The sequence below is a fragment of the Ochlerotatus camptorhynchus genome, unplaced genomic scaffold, assembly GCF_037179485.1.
Source record: "Ochlerotatus camptorhynchus isolate MF236.1 unplaced genomic scaffold, CSIRO-AGI_Acam_v1.1 ptg000022l, whole genome shotgun sequence".
In the NCBI taxonomy this organism is placed as follows: Eukaryota; Metazoa; Arthropoda; class Insecta; order Diptera; family Culicidae; genus Ochlerotatus; species Ochlerotatus camptorhynchus.
The window spans coordinates 6,767,211-6,785,451 of NW_027040514.1; the positions used below are offsets into that span (position 1 = coordinate 6,767,211).

Genomic DNA, 18,241 nt, shown 5'->3' on the forward strand with positions numbered 1-18,241 from the left:
ACGACGACCCAGTGAAAAAGCGAGCCAACAGGAACAAGCGAACGTGCGCAACGGTCAAGATGGATCGACCAAGTAGCCAAGCCTTAGCCTGATTGATGCAAGGTAACGTAAAGCATGAGTGTCCTACGTTTTAGCAAATTTGAGTGAACGATACGCAAATATGAGTCAGATTCATTTGCCGTGTGGTTTCATATAGAAAATGACAATCTATCAGGTATTTTTCGAGCTGCCGCTAATACTCCCACCAGAAATATAGGCTTTCTTTAGGGAAAAGTGCAAGGAATCGATTGCGCATGGTGACATGTTACTGTGTAGACCAGAAAAATCACGACGCGATGTGTAGCATATAAACAAAGACAACATATCAAGAAGACTGACAACTTTGCCTGAATCAAAGCGACAGACACGGTAGTGCCATAGAGGTAACTCTAAGACCACTGGGTCCCGAAGAAAATCATTATTATTTTTGGCTCACTCAGTACCAGAACAACGGTCCCAAGCAGTCCCAAGCTATTTCACTCACCCCTGCATGTTCTGCATGAATCCACACACCCCTGATGTTATCTGTCAAACTTTCATAGCGAATCAAAACAAACATAGCGTAGTACTAGAATTTCGACTAGAATAGGGTACGTTAATCGTTTGCTTGGGACCAATAGGCTAGTCAAGTAGTGAGCCAATTTAAAATCGTTAGTCTCGTATTGATTGTTGGTAGCGCTGCGCTCGAGCAAAGGTGGAAGCCATGCATAGAAGAATGAGCAAATACACAAACCTTTATTCAGAGGATGGAACCTTTGCTATCCAATTCGTTCGAAGCATTTACCTTTGAGCGGAAGATTACGCAATTGTACCTGTCTCATAGCGTTCGTATGAGAAAATGGAAGAGTTGCCAGTCTTCTTGATATGTTGTCTTCGACCTAATCTAATTTAATTAAATTCGTGATGTAGATATAAAAACACATAGTTGGGCCTTTACGGGCCACTACACTAGTATTTTATAATTGCTCATTTTCAAATTTGTTAACAGTCGTCTCTAAAGTTTTCAGAAAATTTTTGAAGTTCACTGATTTTCTCTTGAAGTTCTCAGAATGTTTGTGAAGTTTGTTGATCTTTCTGAAGTTCTTAGTTCTTAGTTGATCTTTCTGAAGTTCTCAGAATTTTTCTGATCTTCTTTGAAATTCTATGAATTTTCGTGAAATTTGTTAAGCTTCTCACAGTTTTCGAAATTTTCCTGATGTTACCAGAATATTCGTGAAGTTTTCTGATTTTATCTGCAGTTCTCAGCAGCACCGTACTCAGCAGGTGGCGAAAGTGGCATTTGCCACTAAAAAAATCCTGAGGAGCGAAAAAAACGTTCCAAGGTTCCTTGAATCGTCCCTTTTCTTTACTTCTTGAGAATTTTCTCGACTTCTAGGAAGTTCCACCAACTTTTTGCAAGTTCCATAATTATGTTTTCCAAGTTATCTCAATTTAATCAAGATCTCTGAACATTCTTGACCTTCTTCAAACTTTGGGAAAGACCTTGAATCTTTGCTACGAATTTTCCTACCTTCGAATTGTTCTAAAATTAGAACAAAATGTCGGCATGGATTGGACTATCACATCCTACACACTGCCTGGAGAATGATCAATTTTAAAATAAATTCACGCTAAAAAAGTTGAATCCAGAAGCAATGTTGTAAATCCTTTAAATGTGTCGAACCTCTTAACGGAATCCTTTTATGAAGAGCTTTGAGTGTAATGGTTTATTTCCCTTAAATTTCGTTATAATTGCTTATCTTTTGACAGATACGCGTATTTCGTCTACTTCTTGCAGACTTCATCAGTGCCAAGTACTCAACACCAGTCTGTGGTGCAATCGGTTCATTTGAAAATTTTCAATATGTCAAATGTATGTGAACATTCACCAAATGGAACACAGTCTTAGTAGGCCGAAACTTAGTTCTAAACCCCAGTTGGATTTGATTGCATTTCTCGTTTCGTTCGGCTTCTCGCGTTCACTCGCCAGGGTTGCCATAGACAAATATTTGATCTTGGTTCAAAAAAATAAAATCGGGGTAACGTTTGGGGACTGGAAATTCATGTTTGACGCTATTTTGAAGTCCAAGATGGCGGCTGCCGGATAGAGAAAAAAAAATATGGAAACACTGGCAAATACCCCACTGTAGTGTATCTAGGGAAGTCCGTAGTTGATGAATCTATAGTATACTGTGATTCATCTTATATTATAGTACATTTATAGCAGTCAGGTTAGTTCGGTTTTTTTTTCCATCCGACCATCCTGCAGAGCGGACGCACAAATTGTAATTCTATAACTAATTAATAAAGTATTCTAGTTTAATTGATTCTACTGTCTAAAGTGATTCCATCCTTGTTCGCAACATACCAAGTTGGCGACGAGGATAAAACGTGAATAGTCGCACGTTAGTACGAAGTGAAGTCGCGAAGTGTGAAACGGTCGTTTACACGTGTTAGGAAACATAACCTCAAACATCATTATGTCGACTGGTGATAGTGGAAGCGGTGCAGTTAAGCAGGAGCCGAATGCTATAGTTCCTATCGTTCGAGCTGGCATGTTTGGCCAAATCGAGCACTTCGTCGTTGGGGAGAATTTCGAAGAATATATCAACCGCCTTGAAATGTTCTTCCTTGTGAACGACATGCCGGATGATAAAAAAAAGTCCCCGTGTTAGTTACAGTCTCTGGTCCCAGCTTGTATTCAATCGCTGCCAGATTGTGTGCCCCGGACGATCCTCGTACAAAGTCGTATGACGATCTGGTTCGTCTCCTCAAGGAACATTTGGCTCCTACCACGAATGTCGTCGCTGAGAGGTATAAGTTCCGGAAATGTGAGCAGCACGTCTCGCAAAGCATCACGGAATTTATTATCAGCCTGAAAGCCACCGCTCAACCCTGCAAATTCGAAGCGTTTTTGTCGGATTCACTGCGAGATCAGTTCGTCGCAGGCATCCGGGATCAGACAGAACCGGACCTAACCTTCGACAAAGCGTGTTCGCTAGCCCGAAGTTGGGAAGCAGCCTTGAGTCAGAACAAGGAGATGTCGAGTCAGTTGCCGCAGAAGCTCGGAGCACTTAGGAAGGATGTACATCAAAAGACGAAACCGAAACGAAGTAATCAGGAAAAGGAGGAGAGCAAACCAAGTCGTAGTCAACAGTCATCAAAACCCTGCTTTCGGTGCAGCCTTCACCATGATCCGGACACGTGCCCAGCACGCAGCTGGAAGTGTTACTCGTGTGGGAAGGTTGGTCATGTTTCCACATGCTGTCGGTCGACCCAAGAAGTCTGGTGGAAGCAATCGAGTCGCGGAAATGTCGGAAGCCGACGAAGTCCTTCGTCTGAACATGTTGGGTGGTCCCATCGAGTTAGTAGACCCGGAAAAGTCGTATCTGTCAAGTCTTGAACATCAGCCGGTGGAACAGCAAACCAATCAACCGAATGACAGTCTGTCAATCCTGGAGCAAGCAAGTAGTCTCGCATCCGGATCATTGAATAAGGTCGATTCACCGGAGTTCGTATCGCTGGATTGCGATGGTCGTCGATTGGAATTCGAAGCTGACTGTGGAGCCTGTCGTAGCGTCATCTCTGTAGATACGTATCAGAAGTATTTTGCTAAAAGTAAGTTAAATAATACTGCATTGGAAATTGTCTCTGTTTCAGGCCAACGAATCAAACCGCTGGGTACGATTGATGTCCGCGTATCCGCAGCTTCGGGGATCCAAGGCAAGCTAGAGCTGGTGGTGATTTGAACCGACAAAGCAGTAAACCCGTTACTCGGTCGAGACGGTCTTGATATGATGTTCTCGGACTGGAGAAGGATTTTTTCTGTCAAGTCTGTGGGTAAGTTGGACGTTTCCTTCGAGTCGGAATTGAAAACGCGATTTCCTAACGTAATTAGCGAGTCCGCGAATGACGTGATTACCGGTTTCACCGCTGAGATAGTTTTAAAGCCCGATACTGCCCCAATTTTTCATAAAGCTTATTCGGTTCCGTTTCTTCTCCGTGAAAAGGTTGAACACAGTTTAGAGAAGTTAGTTGAAGATGGCATTTTAGTCCCTGTTCGCTTTTCTTCTTGGGCAAATCCGATCGTTGTTGTGCCTAAAAAAGACGGTTCGATTAGGATTTGTCTCGATGGGAAGGCAGCGCTAAACCGTTATACTACTGTCGAGCATTATCCCTTGCCCAAATCGACGATATTCTGGCCAAGTTGGCTAACTGGAAAGTTTTTTGCAAAATTGACTTGTCCGGAGCTTATCTACAAGTTCCATTGTCCGAATCGTCTCAGTCTTTGTGCACGATTAACACCCACCTTTTTCGATACACGCGAATGCCATTCGGTATAACTTCCGCCCCCGCAATTTTTCAGTCGATCATAGATCAAATTTTGATCGATTCACCAGGTATTGCATACCTGGACGATATCGTAGTTGGTGGAGCTAGCATAATTTGTTTATGGTTCTTCAAAAGCTGAGCGACCATAAAGCGAGATTGAGTACCTAGGTCATACTATCACTGCTGATGGTATACGTCCTAGCGAGTCCAAAGTTAGGGCAATAGTTGAAGCTCCTTCGCCGGAAAATGTTAACCAACTCCAAGCGTACCTTGGCTTGCTCAACTATTCCACCTTCCCAATCGGTCGATTAAACTCCGTCCTAAAATCGTCGATTTCTGTGGTCATCAGAATGTCAAGTCGCCTTCGAGAAAACTAAACGGCTATTGGTGGATAACAATTTACTCGAGCTGTATGATCCTGCGAAACCGATAATCTTAGCTGTCGATGCTAGTCCGTATGGGGTTGGAGCTGTTTCGTCCCATTTAGTCGATCAGGTCGAAAAAACAATCTGCTTCGCGTCGTCTACTCTCACCCCCGCGCAGAAGAATTACGCTCAAGTCCACAAAGAAGCCCTTGCTGTCATATTCGGAATCACTAAATTCCGCAAATACGTTTATGGTGCCACCTTCAAATTGGTCACAGATAACACCGGTATCAAGGAGATCTTCAATCCAGCTAAGGTTACGTCTTCTATCGCTGCTGCTAGGTTGCAACGTTGGGCTCTCATTCTGGCCGGTTACAATTACACCATTCAGCATCGTCCTGGTAAATTCATGAGCCATGCTGATGCACTGTCGCGCCTTCCGTTATCCGGTCTAGCAGATGTAGAACATGACATTGTAGGTCTGGGTATGAACAATCTCTCGTCGAATGGTTCTGATGTTGTTAATCTAGATGTTGTCCGTTATCACCACAAATCTGACCCAATTTTGTCTCGAGTGTTGGAATACGACTCCAGTGGATGGCCGAAAAATGTTGATCTGTCATTCAAATCATATTGTCAAGTGAGCTGTCATCTAGGAATCGATGAAGGAGTGTTATACTTCGATGATAGGGTTGTTGTCCCGGATAGTCTAAAATCGATTATTGTAGAACAGTTACATTCAAACCATGATGGAATCGTTAGAATGAAAATGTTGGGTCGGTCGTACGTTTGGTGGAAAAATTTCGATAAAGATGTGTCTGAGTACGTCCGAAAATGCAATGTTTGCCAACAACGTCAAGCGGTTTCTAAAGAGGTTGTTGAATCGAAATGGCCAAAGTGTGAACGTCCCTTTCAAAGGATTCACTTGGATTTGTTCTATTTTGAAGGTAGCACCCTGTTGATAGTCGTAGATGGTTATTCCAAGTTCATTGATGTTCGCTTAATGAAAGGTTCAAATAGTTTGCAGATGATAGAGCAAGTAGAATCGATTTTCGCTTACTTTGGAATAGCCGAAGAGGTCGTCACCGACAATGGTCCCCCCTTTAACTCGGAACTCTTCGTAAGATTTCTCGAAGCAAATAGTGTTAAGGTTTCCAAATCCCCACCTTACCACCCCCAATCTAACGGGTTGGCCGAGAGAGGCGTAAGGACGGTGAAAGACGTTTTAAAAAAATACCTGCTCGATGAAAGGCATCAGTCGTTATCGATCACGAGTCGTACGCCGTCATCGATGATATTCTTGTATACGCCGCGAACGTTAACGAATATGATTAATCCGCGTAAAGTCGAACTTGAGTCCGTGTATTCTAAACCCGTTCGAGTTGAAGCTCAAATTGAACAATCTCCACCGGAAGTAAGGACGTCGTTCAACGTCAGAGATAAAATTCTTTATCGTATGCGTATTTTTGGAATCGGGATGACGTGAAGAGTCCGGAAATCGATGCCGGACGCCATTTTGGAATCAAATATGGTGGCTTCGGGTTAGACAAAATACTTGGAAATTCTGCTAAATACCCCTCAATATGGGTATTTTTCGAATCGGGTTGACGTGTAGGGACCGGAAATCCATGTCTGAAGAGATTTTGATATCCAAGATCGTAGCTTTAGGTTGAAAAAAAAAAATTGATATACTGTCAAATACCCCACAATATAAGGATTTTTGAAATCCGGACCCTACACGTCACCACGATTTCAAAATACCAATGTTTTGGGGTATTTCACAGTATTTCCCAGTTTTTGTCTAACTGGAAACCACCATCTTGAATTTCAAAATGGCGTCAGACATGGATTTCCGGTCCCTGCAGGGATAACTATTAAAAAAATACGATTTTTCGTAAATGAAGGTTTCGGTGTATAAGCGTTGGTGATAAGAAAATTGCTCTGAAGCGAAAATAAAAGTTGTGTGTTTTAAACAATTTGAGTTTTCTTTTTGGAATGATTGATCATATTTTAAAAATCTATATAATCTATTTAAAACCTAAAAATTTGTGATCTGTGAATACAGATTCTTGGTTTAAATCTGTAGAAACATAGGTTAATCTGTTGTTTTGGCAACCCTGCCGCTCGCTAGACCCCTTAAGGGCCACCCACATTAGATGCATTTGCGTTGCGTTGCCGTAAATTTGACAGTTAGACAATAGATTTAGCTGTCAGTTTAGCAGAACGCGTCCGGATCCGGATCTTATGTGGGTGGCCCTTTACAGTAGGCGTTAAGTACCACGCGTCTCCCTCAATCCTAATTAGTAAATAGCGCCGTTGAACATTGTTGAAAACCAACCAAAACTAGGTCACCGGGATGTTCCGACTCACCTTTGTGCCTGCTCGTGATTCTCGAACGTGATATGGACGGTTTGCGTGGTCGGGTCCTTGCTAGTGACTGCGTCGCAGTGTTCGACCTTGCCGAACGGCTTCAGCAGTGGCTCGATGTCATCGAATTTGGCGTGCTGCGGTATTCCACTGATTACGATTTTGGCAATATTGCTGCAGGGAGAGAGGGAAAGAGAAGAGAAGACAAGTTGTAGAAACACATGTGGAAGCTATATTCTAAATGCCGATGTGAATCAGCTGGTAAGCGGGTAGAATGGGCGAACTATTTCTCTCTGACGGACTCAACTTCCTGTGGTGACGCAAGTGACGTAGTGAACAAAGCATGAATGAAATCGTAATCATTCCACTGTAAATATATATACGAGCGTCGGAATTAGTCACTGCCGGTTAACCTGATTTCTCGCGTTCTCGTTGCTTGGGTGGGCGCATAGTGCACCGAACCGGAACAAGTCATCAAGTCAGCGTCAGTGCATTGGAATCCGCCAAAGGCAAGCGCGAAGTACTAGAATGCGCGATTCTGCCCAGGCCATCTTCGATCGGGAACGGAGCCAATTATGCATCACGCTAATTTACATGGAAATGTAGTTATGAATGAAATTCTTAATTTAGATGGCGGCGACCGACGGCAGCCGGTGGCGGTGCCAGCGACGGTCGTAAACATTCCTCCGCAAGATTAGTATGCGCTTACGGCGAGCGAAACGGAGACAGAGACAGAGAGGGAGAACGGCGAGAGAATAGTTTCCAAGAATGAGGTTATAAAGTTTAGTCACTTCGAAACGTCAACGTCAAAACATGGCGGTTGCGCTGTGGATTGACTTCGTTTGGCATGCCGCCGAAGTTAAATCCCGGATGCATATTGAGGGCTTTAATGTCGAGTACTGTTTGAACGATTTGGGGTCGGTTTGAAACGGGGACCGAGTAGAATACCAATCAGTGGTTTTTGGAAGTTGAATTTGAGCTTAAAATGAGGGTTCGTCGCTTGAATTTTGAGCTTAGAGATTTCCAATTAAATTAAAAATCGAAATCTTCCAATAATAAATTTAAACGGTGCATCACATTTTTTTTAATTTAAACTTCGCAGCACAAATCTGCACACAAAAACCGGTTTTGACAGTTTGGAAATTCTGAACCATTTCCGCGATCATCGCGTCATTGTTTTGAAGCCGGGCAAAAATCGCAGCCTACTTTGGCGCTGATCACGCCGCGGGAAGACAACATATTTCCATCGATTCCTCTCCGCACGGATATTTGTTTACAACTTGATGCTGCAACTCTGATGCAGCATCAGCCACCAGCAGCGAGACCTTAAAACAGAACTGAAAAAAAAAACAATACAACAAAAAAGCTCCACGTCTCGAAATCTCGCGCCATGTCATCATGATCATCGCATATGTAGTCTCGCGTCTCGGCCTCGGCCATACCCGCCGAATACGTTATTGTTGTCGTGGTCGCGTCGTCGTTGCAATCGCCGTCATAACTACCTCCGTCGCCGCCGCCGCCGCCGCCTGCTCCGTCGTCGAAAATTGCTACCCGGCGGTCAATGACGTTCTTACGGCGGCTGGATTGGAACGAACATAACCACAAAAAAGTATTTATGCTCATTCTCGCACTGCTCCCTCCTCCGGGTGCACCACTCCGAGCGAATCACAATTTTTTAATGATCCATGCAATGTGGGATGCACCAAACTTTGGACACTTCCGAGCATTGACTTCTGGAAGAATGTTGCACTTAGTGTTGTTTTTTTACCGTGCCCGACTGCAGCAGCCAGCAGAGTCTGGAATGTGTGTCGCATTTCGTGGATGGTCCCTCTCCGGGATACGGAAAATTAGCATTCGAGACGCGGCAGCAGCAGTGCTGTGTGTGAATCATGAACGATGATGTTGAAAATTCCAAAACTCGTTCACGTTTCCGTTCCCGTACGCGATCGCGTACGTTCCCATGTAGACGAGACCGGCTCGGCGGCGGACTTCAGGTCACCCCCTGGGGAGATCAGTAGTGTGCGGTGTGCGGTTGTATGTTTCCCGCATACATTGATTCCGCAATGTGGCGGCGGGGCAAAATGCATCAATTGTGGTTATGGCGGGACTGCCCACTTGGCATGTTTACGATTGCACCGCTCAGCCGTTGGGTGAATTTTTCGGCCCGAAATTTCACATACTGCTCTGCGTCAGTGAGCAAGCAGTCCCGGAGACTTTGTTCGCTTCAAGCCGTTCTGAGATCTCAGTTTGGGAGTAAACCGAGCCAGACATTCAACGAGCTACAACCACCGATAAACAGACGCAACTCATTGAATCACTGTAATGGGCAATATGCTCAACAGATGGCTGTAGTGTGTAAACGTCAAACGCAAGTGGCCAACTAAGAAACATTTAAATTAACCGTTAAAAGCCATTTCCATGAACATTTTAAGAGTGCTATGTCTGGTTGTCTGTGCTACAACCATCGCCACCCGTCTCGACATCATTGACAACGATGACGATCGGTGCGCGGGGGTAAACATTGGAAAGTTCAGTCACTTTTGGCTGACTTGTTTCACCTCTCCATTTGTTTGTTTTTGAAAGTTTCCGCTTTGCTCTTTGGTTCTTTCTCTGTTCTGAAACGCAGCAATGGCATTTCTCTCACTTCACACACTTGTTGTTGTTATGGTTGTCGAGGTGTCAAACTTGCCAAAAGATTTCATTTCCATGGGAATTCAACCCTGGGGCAGCGAGTTCGAATCCCAATTCAATCGAAGAACGATTCGCTTCCCTAGAATTCCGCGATAGCGACAACAACAACAACAACAACACCCATCAAAGTTCACAGCTGCCATCGGGGGCAGCTGTTACCGTTGTCGATTGCTACGATCACACAACTCCATCGAAACACATTCGCGTTCGTCCATTCGCTTGCTATTAGAGATTAGTCAATAGCCGAGGAGCAAATACATTGTAGCAGAGGCCAAGCGAGTTGTTTACATTTCCGCATTCTTCGATTGTGATGCAGTTTAGCAAATACCTAAACCCGTTCCGCTTTCCCATTTCCCGGATTCCAGCGCCAATTAGGAGGTCGTTGAACCCCCGGGCTCTTGAGCAGGAACAGGATCGCCGAAAAGTGCGTCAAAGAAATGCCATCACGGTTGCATTGCGACTTTGTCTCGGGAGGAATCGAATTCCCCCTCTCCGTGTCTCGACTTCATTAGCATAAAATAGCCACACACAAACTGTTGAACGGTCGGTCAGGGCTGGTCGGCCGCGCGGCGGCGGTCCAGGAAGCCATTTTTTAGTGAAAAGGCTCCCCGCTGGGTTGACCGGTGCGCGGAGTGTTTGTTTGTTGTCGCCGTGCTCGCGTGTCCCCCTCTTCTGCCTTTCTCCCTTTACTTTGGCGTGTCCTATGTCTAATAATAACAAATGAAATACGTGTGTGTGTGTCTGGTCTTTCGTTGGTCTTGTCGCGGTGTGGTGTGAATATGGATGAGCGCGCTCCGGAGCGAGTGTGTGCCACCGGTTATTGGTCAGTCTCAAGTAATTGCTGGTCGTTTTGTTTGCAGGGTTTGTTAAACGGGAGAAAAATGAGAAAATTGAAGACTTGGAAAGTTTTAAGGTCCAAACGCAATGCGAGCGAAAGCGGATGGGCAGCGGAATGTTTGACAGTTGTCACAGACAGCGTTGCCAGGGAAATCTGATACAGATGAAATATACAATTCTGGACAAATCTGAAATATACTCAATTTGTAGGATCGTGTGGTTTTAATTTGCAACCAAATGTAATGTAATTATTTAAAAAAAAATCATTCACTAACAAACATTCAATTCAATATTCAAAGTTATGGAAATAGGCGACACTCAGTATCCTTAATTGAAGAATCATTTTAAAATGATAAAAATTCAGTTCCTATCTCATTTAAATTAGGATCCAAACATGTACAATCAACTTTCGGTAACTGAATAATGTTTGTTTTACTGTAAGCGAAGCAGTATTTCGCTAGTTAAATTGCATTTCATCTTTAAAAAAACGGATTAGAACACTTCAAAGTGCGTCTGACACATGGGGTGGGTCACTCCGCACACCAATCTTGGGTCATCTTTTTTTTCAGTGTGCCGATTGTGCCGATCATAGAGGAAGCTGCGATTGTTTGTAAAATACCCATTCCGGCAACCCGGTATTTATGACACCTTGAAAGTTTTGGTTTGAAATCCATGGGATAAATCGGTCTAGCGGCATTTCGGATGTAAACCGAGTGCGAGTGAACCGAGAACTGAACTGCTGGTCTGAGTTTCTCTGGTATATTTAATTAGAAGACGTTGCTTAATATACATCCAAACAGCACGTAATGTTGTGAACAACTTCAGTGACCATCAGTGCTCCCATTTTATTTACAACAATCAAATGCTTACGAGATTGTGCCGAAGGTGTGTCGATGGATGCCGAATCTAATTGCGGCATAATGTGCTGAGTGACTTACCCCTTGGTCTGACGCCATATTACATTTTGATGTTGCAAAATTTTGACAGCTAAACCGAACCTCATTTGAGTTTGTCTTTTATCTGTTTTCAATTTAAAATCTATCAAATCAGTGCCAACATTTCAAAGGGGCGTAATTGCTTTTGTAAACAATGACTTTAGCCATCAATTTCTCGCGAATGAAATCTTACCTCTCCAAAATTACAATGCTAGCTGGTAGAGGAAACATTCCTCTACCTTCTGGTGTCATTATTTTTCATGAGTGAGCTTTTATTCGCGATAAATCGACGGCTAAAGCCATTGTTTACAAATGCAATTACGCCCCTTTGAAATGTTGGCACTGAAATAGTGAATGCTGAATTCAACAATTTAACAGTAACATACACTCAATTCAGGTTTCACGCGATTCTTTTTTCGCCTCGAGCTATTCAAAATTTAGAATTAAAGAATCATTATTTCCATTGCACACTTACATCCCTGATGACATAAAGGCTGAACACGAAAAAATCCGGATATGAGAATCTTGTTGGGGTTTAAAAACGCGTTTTGTTTTTCATTGTTCAATGTAACAGCTATATAGAGATTTTCACGCCATAACAAACCGCTGCACAGTGGGCAAAAATTGATAAAACCACGACTAAATTGAATATCTTGGCTGCCATACGGTTTCAGTCAACATGTTATACATATTGACTCTGAACAACATAGAAAAATTCGCAAGGTTCTAGGACAATTTTTATAATGTGGCCACTTTATCGGTCAATCCAGATTATCCGGAGATTCAGAATATGACCACTATAACCCAAAATATAGTTTCCATATTAAATACGCTTTGATCTCTTGATTCTGAACAACATGGAAAAAAATCACAAGGTTCTAGGACATTTTTTATAATGTGGCCACTTTATCGGTCGTTCCGGACCCTCCTTTAGGCCAGTAGAGTTTTCCTGAGGGCGTATATGGAGTCTTTACACCATATATACTTAGTACTATCAATTTCCAGTAATTTACGTTAAGTAAAGTGTAAAATTATGTCGATAGATAGTGGCATTTCTTACTTTACCGGGAACTCGGGTTGATCCCTCTATCTCGGTACGCAAAAGTCTCCGACCAATCGATTCAGCAGAGTTTTTCCTTTGAGAATATGTATAACATGTTGACTGAAACTGTTTGGCAGCCGAGATATTCAATTTAGTCGCGGTTTTGTCAATTTTCGCCCACTGTGCGCTGTCAAACTCATTTTGACAGATCGAATTACATACATTTTGAGGTTAGCCCGAGGAAAATAATAAACAACTTTACACGGCGTTAGACGCCCGTTAAACGTCACTATACATCACTATATATCATTATACATCTCTATATTATCCTTATTGTAAGACCATTGTTTCAGTCTTCCTTCTTACCGTAGGCCATTGCTCGAACTTTTCTTCATACACGGCTCTTCATTTTTTGCACGAGCCCTATTCCCACTGGTTTCGCTGCCTAATTCCATTTCCGCTTGAAATCCTTCAGGTCAATTGCAGTTCCTCCCTTCAGTATGTGCTTCACAATTGACCACAATATTCCTCACTCTGACGCCATTTTCGCTGTACCACTGTTTGGTGTAATTTGAGTAGTGGCAGCTTGCCAAGTCCGGCCAAAGTAGGCAATCCACCACATGTTGCTCCAAAAAAGGCAGTAGTCCCTTCCGTAGACACTCCTCCGGGTAAATTTGCTGGTTCATGGTCCCAGAATTAACGAAAGTTTCGCTTTTCAGCTCACAGCTGCAGATTGCTTGCCAGATAAGGGGGATTGATTTTATATTCTTCCGGTCAACCGAGGTATACAATTCCTGGCCAGGAATTTGATCTAAAACAGCCAGGAGCGGATGGACCGAGATTTTCGTTTCGAGCGTGCAGGATTGAATCGCGACGTGCTTGCTCCGGTGAAGCCATGATGTAAACAAATGAACTTGTCCTGACAACTAATGCCTACTGTGATTCTATACTTACACTCTCAGCTGAACTATCTGTTCACCATCCAATAGGTCTTGTCCATCTGAACAATTTGGCTAAAGGCAGCAAGTCACTTTGTGCACTTTTGTGTACCCCGAATACAACGTATAGTTCGTCTAATTTTACATTGCAAATGCTATGCAAAATTAGACGAGTCATACGTTGTGTTTGGGGTACTCGTATGCAACGTATATTCGTTATAAGTGAAGACATCATATCAAGAAGACTGGCCACTTTACCAGAATCCAAGCGACAGATACAGTAGCGCTGCGCTTGTGTGAAGGTGGAAGCAACGCATAGAAAAGTGAGCAAATACACAAACATTTCTTCTGAGGATGTAATCTTTGCTATCAAATTCGTTCGAAGCATTTACCTTTGAGCGGCAGATGAAGCGATTGTACCTGTCTCATAGCGTTCGTATGAGAAAATGGAAGAGTTGCCGGTCTTCTTGGTATGTTGTCTTCGTTATAAGACAGGTAACATAGTAATACAGCCTGGTAAGGAAATTCCAACCATCTAGTTGAGCTGTCAAATTTAAGCAAGCAATTCGAATTCAAATCGTACACTCTCGCTGCCTGGTGTGAGAATTTTGAGCTGAGCTGCCGACTTCAATAGCAATACGATGCCAAGTTGCACACTAGCGTCACCTGGTGAGTGGATGCTGAACTGAGCTGTCCACCATCCAATAGGTCGTATTCGTCAAAACCAACTTTGTTCAGGACCGCTTACTTTTATCTAGTCGAGGTCGCAAGTTAGAACAAGCAATTGGAAGTTAAATGGCACACTAGCGCCACTACTGTACATCCTGACTCATAACGAATATACACGCTATCCGCGGGAATGTATACCTCGTCAAAATTAACAAAGCATAATGAACGTAAAATTGGACGACTTCATGTTTTGCCGCATAATAATTGTTATAAATCAGGTAACAGCAGCGAATTTTCAAATGTGATGTACATCATCCAATAAGTCTCATTTACTCGACCAAATTTGCCAAAGACAGCAATCTTTCATCTAGTCAAAATACCAAGTTGAGCAAATAATTTTAAACCAAATGATGCATTAGTGCTACCTGCAGGACTAATTCTAAACTGAGCTGTTCGCCATCCAATCCAGTATTTCGCTCGAAATCGTTTAAAGTGGGGTTGCCAACCCGATCAAAGTCCAGCATCAAAATGACAGCAAATTGAAATCAAGTTTTGATATAAACATCGAACTGAAATCATAATTTGATTTCAGTTTAAGCAATTGACAAATTTGATACCTAATTTTGTTTTCATTTTGCTGTACATTTGCTCTTCAAAAATATGTTGTTGCAGGTTTGTTTTCATTGCCTTAGCATAACATCAAATTTAAAACTTGTTTTGTTATCAACAGGAAAAATTAGTATCAAATTTAGTTTTCAGTTTGCTCTCACTGATAGCAGAAATAGTTTTCAATGTGATGTCACAGGAAGATTTGTTTGCTCTCAATTTTCTCAAAAACCGTTAAAACGACCAAAACGATAGCATCTGAGTAATCATTATCAGTGAAATCACAACATCAAATTTAGATTTCAATTTGATCTCAGACTTTACTCGGGAACTAAGTGAGTACAATTTTCCTCGATTATCCTTAAAAATCTGCATGACCGATGAGAGTTCACTCAAATATTCATCGATTGTCTTAAATATTCGAGTTAAATTTGGAAGACAATTGAGGAAAATTTTACTAATCCAACTTTTTGAAACGTTGAGACAGATTCGACTCAATTCTAAGCTATTTTCATCGGCCGTGCGCTCGAATACGATGAAAATCGAGATATTTTGACGTGGGACTACGTCTGTGATTTCTATATGAGGGTACACTTTGTGAAAACCGAAAATGGCACATGTAACGAAATCATGAAAGATTTTGAACGTTAATAACTCAGCTGCCCCTGGACCAATTTCAATGATTTTATCACCAATCGGTCATAAATATTTCTACGCATCGATAACAAAGCTTACAATTGTTGATTTTCCAACAAGAAGCCATTGAAAAAGTGGTAATTGTCAAGCATTGTTCAAAAGCGTCTAAATAACTAACAAATCTACCAATCACGTACATGCATATGCTGCTTCCCCAACACAGTCATCAAAGACTCGCTTCTAGACGAAACATGTCGATGTAGCATTGCAGCTTCCCCAACACTGTCATCAGAGAGTCGTTAGTAGACGAAACAAGTCGAAGTGGCATTCGCCTCCGATCTTCGGTCGTGTGCAAATAGGGTGGATGCAATTGTGTAACATTTTGCGCACTCATAGCCATAATCAGAAGCTCACGCCCCGAACGACCACACAAAAAGCACTCCAGGGTTGTAATCTTGGACCCAAACCTGAAAGCAGGGGTGCAAGTGATTTCGATCGATTCTCTTCATCGACTTTTTGTTTCGTTAATAACTCGATGGCAAACAGCACTTTTGTTGTTCTGGATGATAGAAGAGCATAGCAAAAATAGTGCGAAATGGGTTAGTGAAGCCATGGTCATCAACAGAGGAAATCGATGAAGAGAATTGACTTTCACCCCTCTGCTTCTAAGCCCCATAATTCAGTCGTCGTCATAGCAATGAAAACTAGTATCGCATCGCTTTTGGTTCGACATTTTCGAAGAACCACCAAAAAACATGGGGATGCCTATAAGTCGAATTATTCGATTAACGATTAATCGTGAAGATTTTTCCAGCAATTCGATCAAATTTTCAATTATTCGAGCGCGTAACCCTCTTATTTCTACTCGTTTGATTTAGGGCAGTAGAAAAAATAAATAAAAGTACTTATTTATCTGAACAGGCATAGGGAAGAACCATGACGTGAAACAGGATCATAAATTCACCGAAAAAAGTATTAAGCGTCTTTCTGCTAAAGGCTAATATTTACCAACTTGTTGAAAGAAGAAGTTTAACGAGAAAAACTAAAAAAAGGAGGAGCTTTAGCTGGGTGGACACTAGAGTGATGCAAAATTTGAAATTTTCGCTCCACAATACTTAAACGATTCCAAATCGGATCCTGACTAACCTCTCAAAATTTGAACCCTTTTGGTGAGAAACTGAGATGGCACAAACCATTTGAAGTTTGTATGGGAATTACTATGGGAAAACCAAGTTTTTTGTTCATGTCGATCTAATAATTCACCATATGGGTCTGCTTCAAAAACTGTACTTGTAGGAAATTTTTCTAGCTACAACTTTGCTGAAGACCACTTTTTGATTAAATGCAAGGATCGAAAGTTATCAATGGTTCAATGCGCTGATGTCTTATGATCATGCTCCATCAGCTGCTCAGCAGGCAACATTGGTGTTTCTGGGGCGTTGAATAGGACACAAAAATCATGGCTACTATGTCACACTGCAAAATACAGTGTTGCCTACAGAGCAACTGCTTGATCATGTCATAAGTTTACCAATCTCTTAAATAATTAATAACTTTTTCCTGTCTCGTTTTACATAGAAACGGTCTTCAGCAAAGTTGTAGCTATGAAAATTTTCTATAAGAATAGCAGCTCAATATGGAAAAAGACTAGAAGGCAATGAACAAAAAGTTGAGATTGCCTATAGTAATTTACATGTAAACTTCAAATGGCTTGTGCGAAGTCTGTTTCTAACCAAATGAGTTGTAACTTTGGGAGGCTTATCAGGACACGATTTGAAACCATTTAAGCACTGTGGAGCGAAAATTTCAAATTTTGCATCAGTCTAGTGGACACTGATATTTTGCGGCCTTCCAACCTTCTGCAGTCACCAGTTCAACCCCTGTCCAGCAGCAGACGGGCAGAGACTCTTGCGAGTGCCCAATCATTGAACCGAAGAATATGGAATTGTCCGGTTCGATTTGCAGATCCAGCTGCCTACACGTCATCATCATCATCCAAAGGCTTTTAGGCTGTACTACCATCGTCCTTTTCCTGGGCCACCAAGATTTTCCAAAAGAGTTAAATTTCTGAACATGTCAGAACTAAAATTCATACCAAAAGCTTCTTTTCAGGGCAATCATAGTCATACTAAAGAGTATAAACAGAGAGAACCCTGCTCAAATTCCTACTTGTACACAAAACGCAAGCTTCTGCAAACGTACGTACCGTGTAAATCTCGAAAAACTGTGTAAAAAAGACTTCATTGTTCAAATTTTCCTCATATTCAGCAGTTTTTTTTAACAAAACCGAGGAAATTTTAACTACAATTTTGAGTTAAATTTTACTCAATTTTAATTCAGCCTCATTGACCGTCTAACGAGGTGACAACCGTGACATCAACAGACGAACTCTGTTCTCTCAATAGTCATAGCATGCAAGCATGTGATTGGTTGATTACGACCTAACAGGAAGAAGAGACAACTGGCTTCTTACTCTTTTTTCTCTATCTCTATCTATATCTATCTCTATTACGCACTTCAAATCGGCCAATCACGAGCTGGTTCACATTTGACAGAAAAGTGGTTCGTTTTCGCCCCCGTATTTTCTCCTCTTCCTCTTAAGTGAACCCTACACGATTGCTTTTATTGACAATAATCGTATTATCAATACATGCTATATTGCCGTCAATATATCGAGATTGACAATATTTCTGAATTCACACCATCAATATTATTGTCAATAATACCCCTTCGCGTCAATATATTGATGCGTGTGGGGTTTGCTTTAGATTACGACCAAAAGGTTTGATCAATGCTCACGTAACT

General features: G+C 42.0%; 1 protein-coding gene across 5 annotated transcripts in view; it reads right to left on the reverse strand.

Annotated features, from left to right (window-relative positions):
* Imp (IGF-II mRNA-binding protein) overlaps positions 1 to 18,241 on the reverse strand; it is a 268,323-nt gene that overhangs the window by 20,920 nt on the left and 229,162 nt on the right. For all 5 annotated transcript variants that reach the window (XM_065227322.1, XM_065227311.1, XM_065227317.1 and 2 more), the window contains one exon: positions 7,086 to 7,256. In XM_065227322.1, coding sequence (XP_065083394.1) covers positions 7,086 to 7,256 — 171 coding nt within the window. The remainder of the gene's footprint in view (positions 1 to 7,085; positions 7,257 to 18,241) is intronic.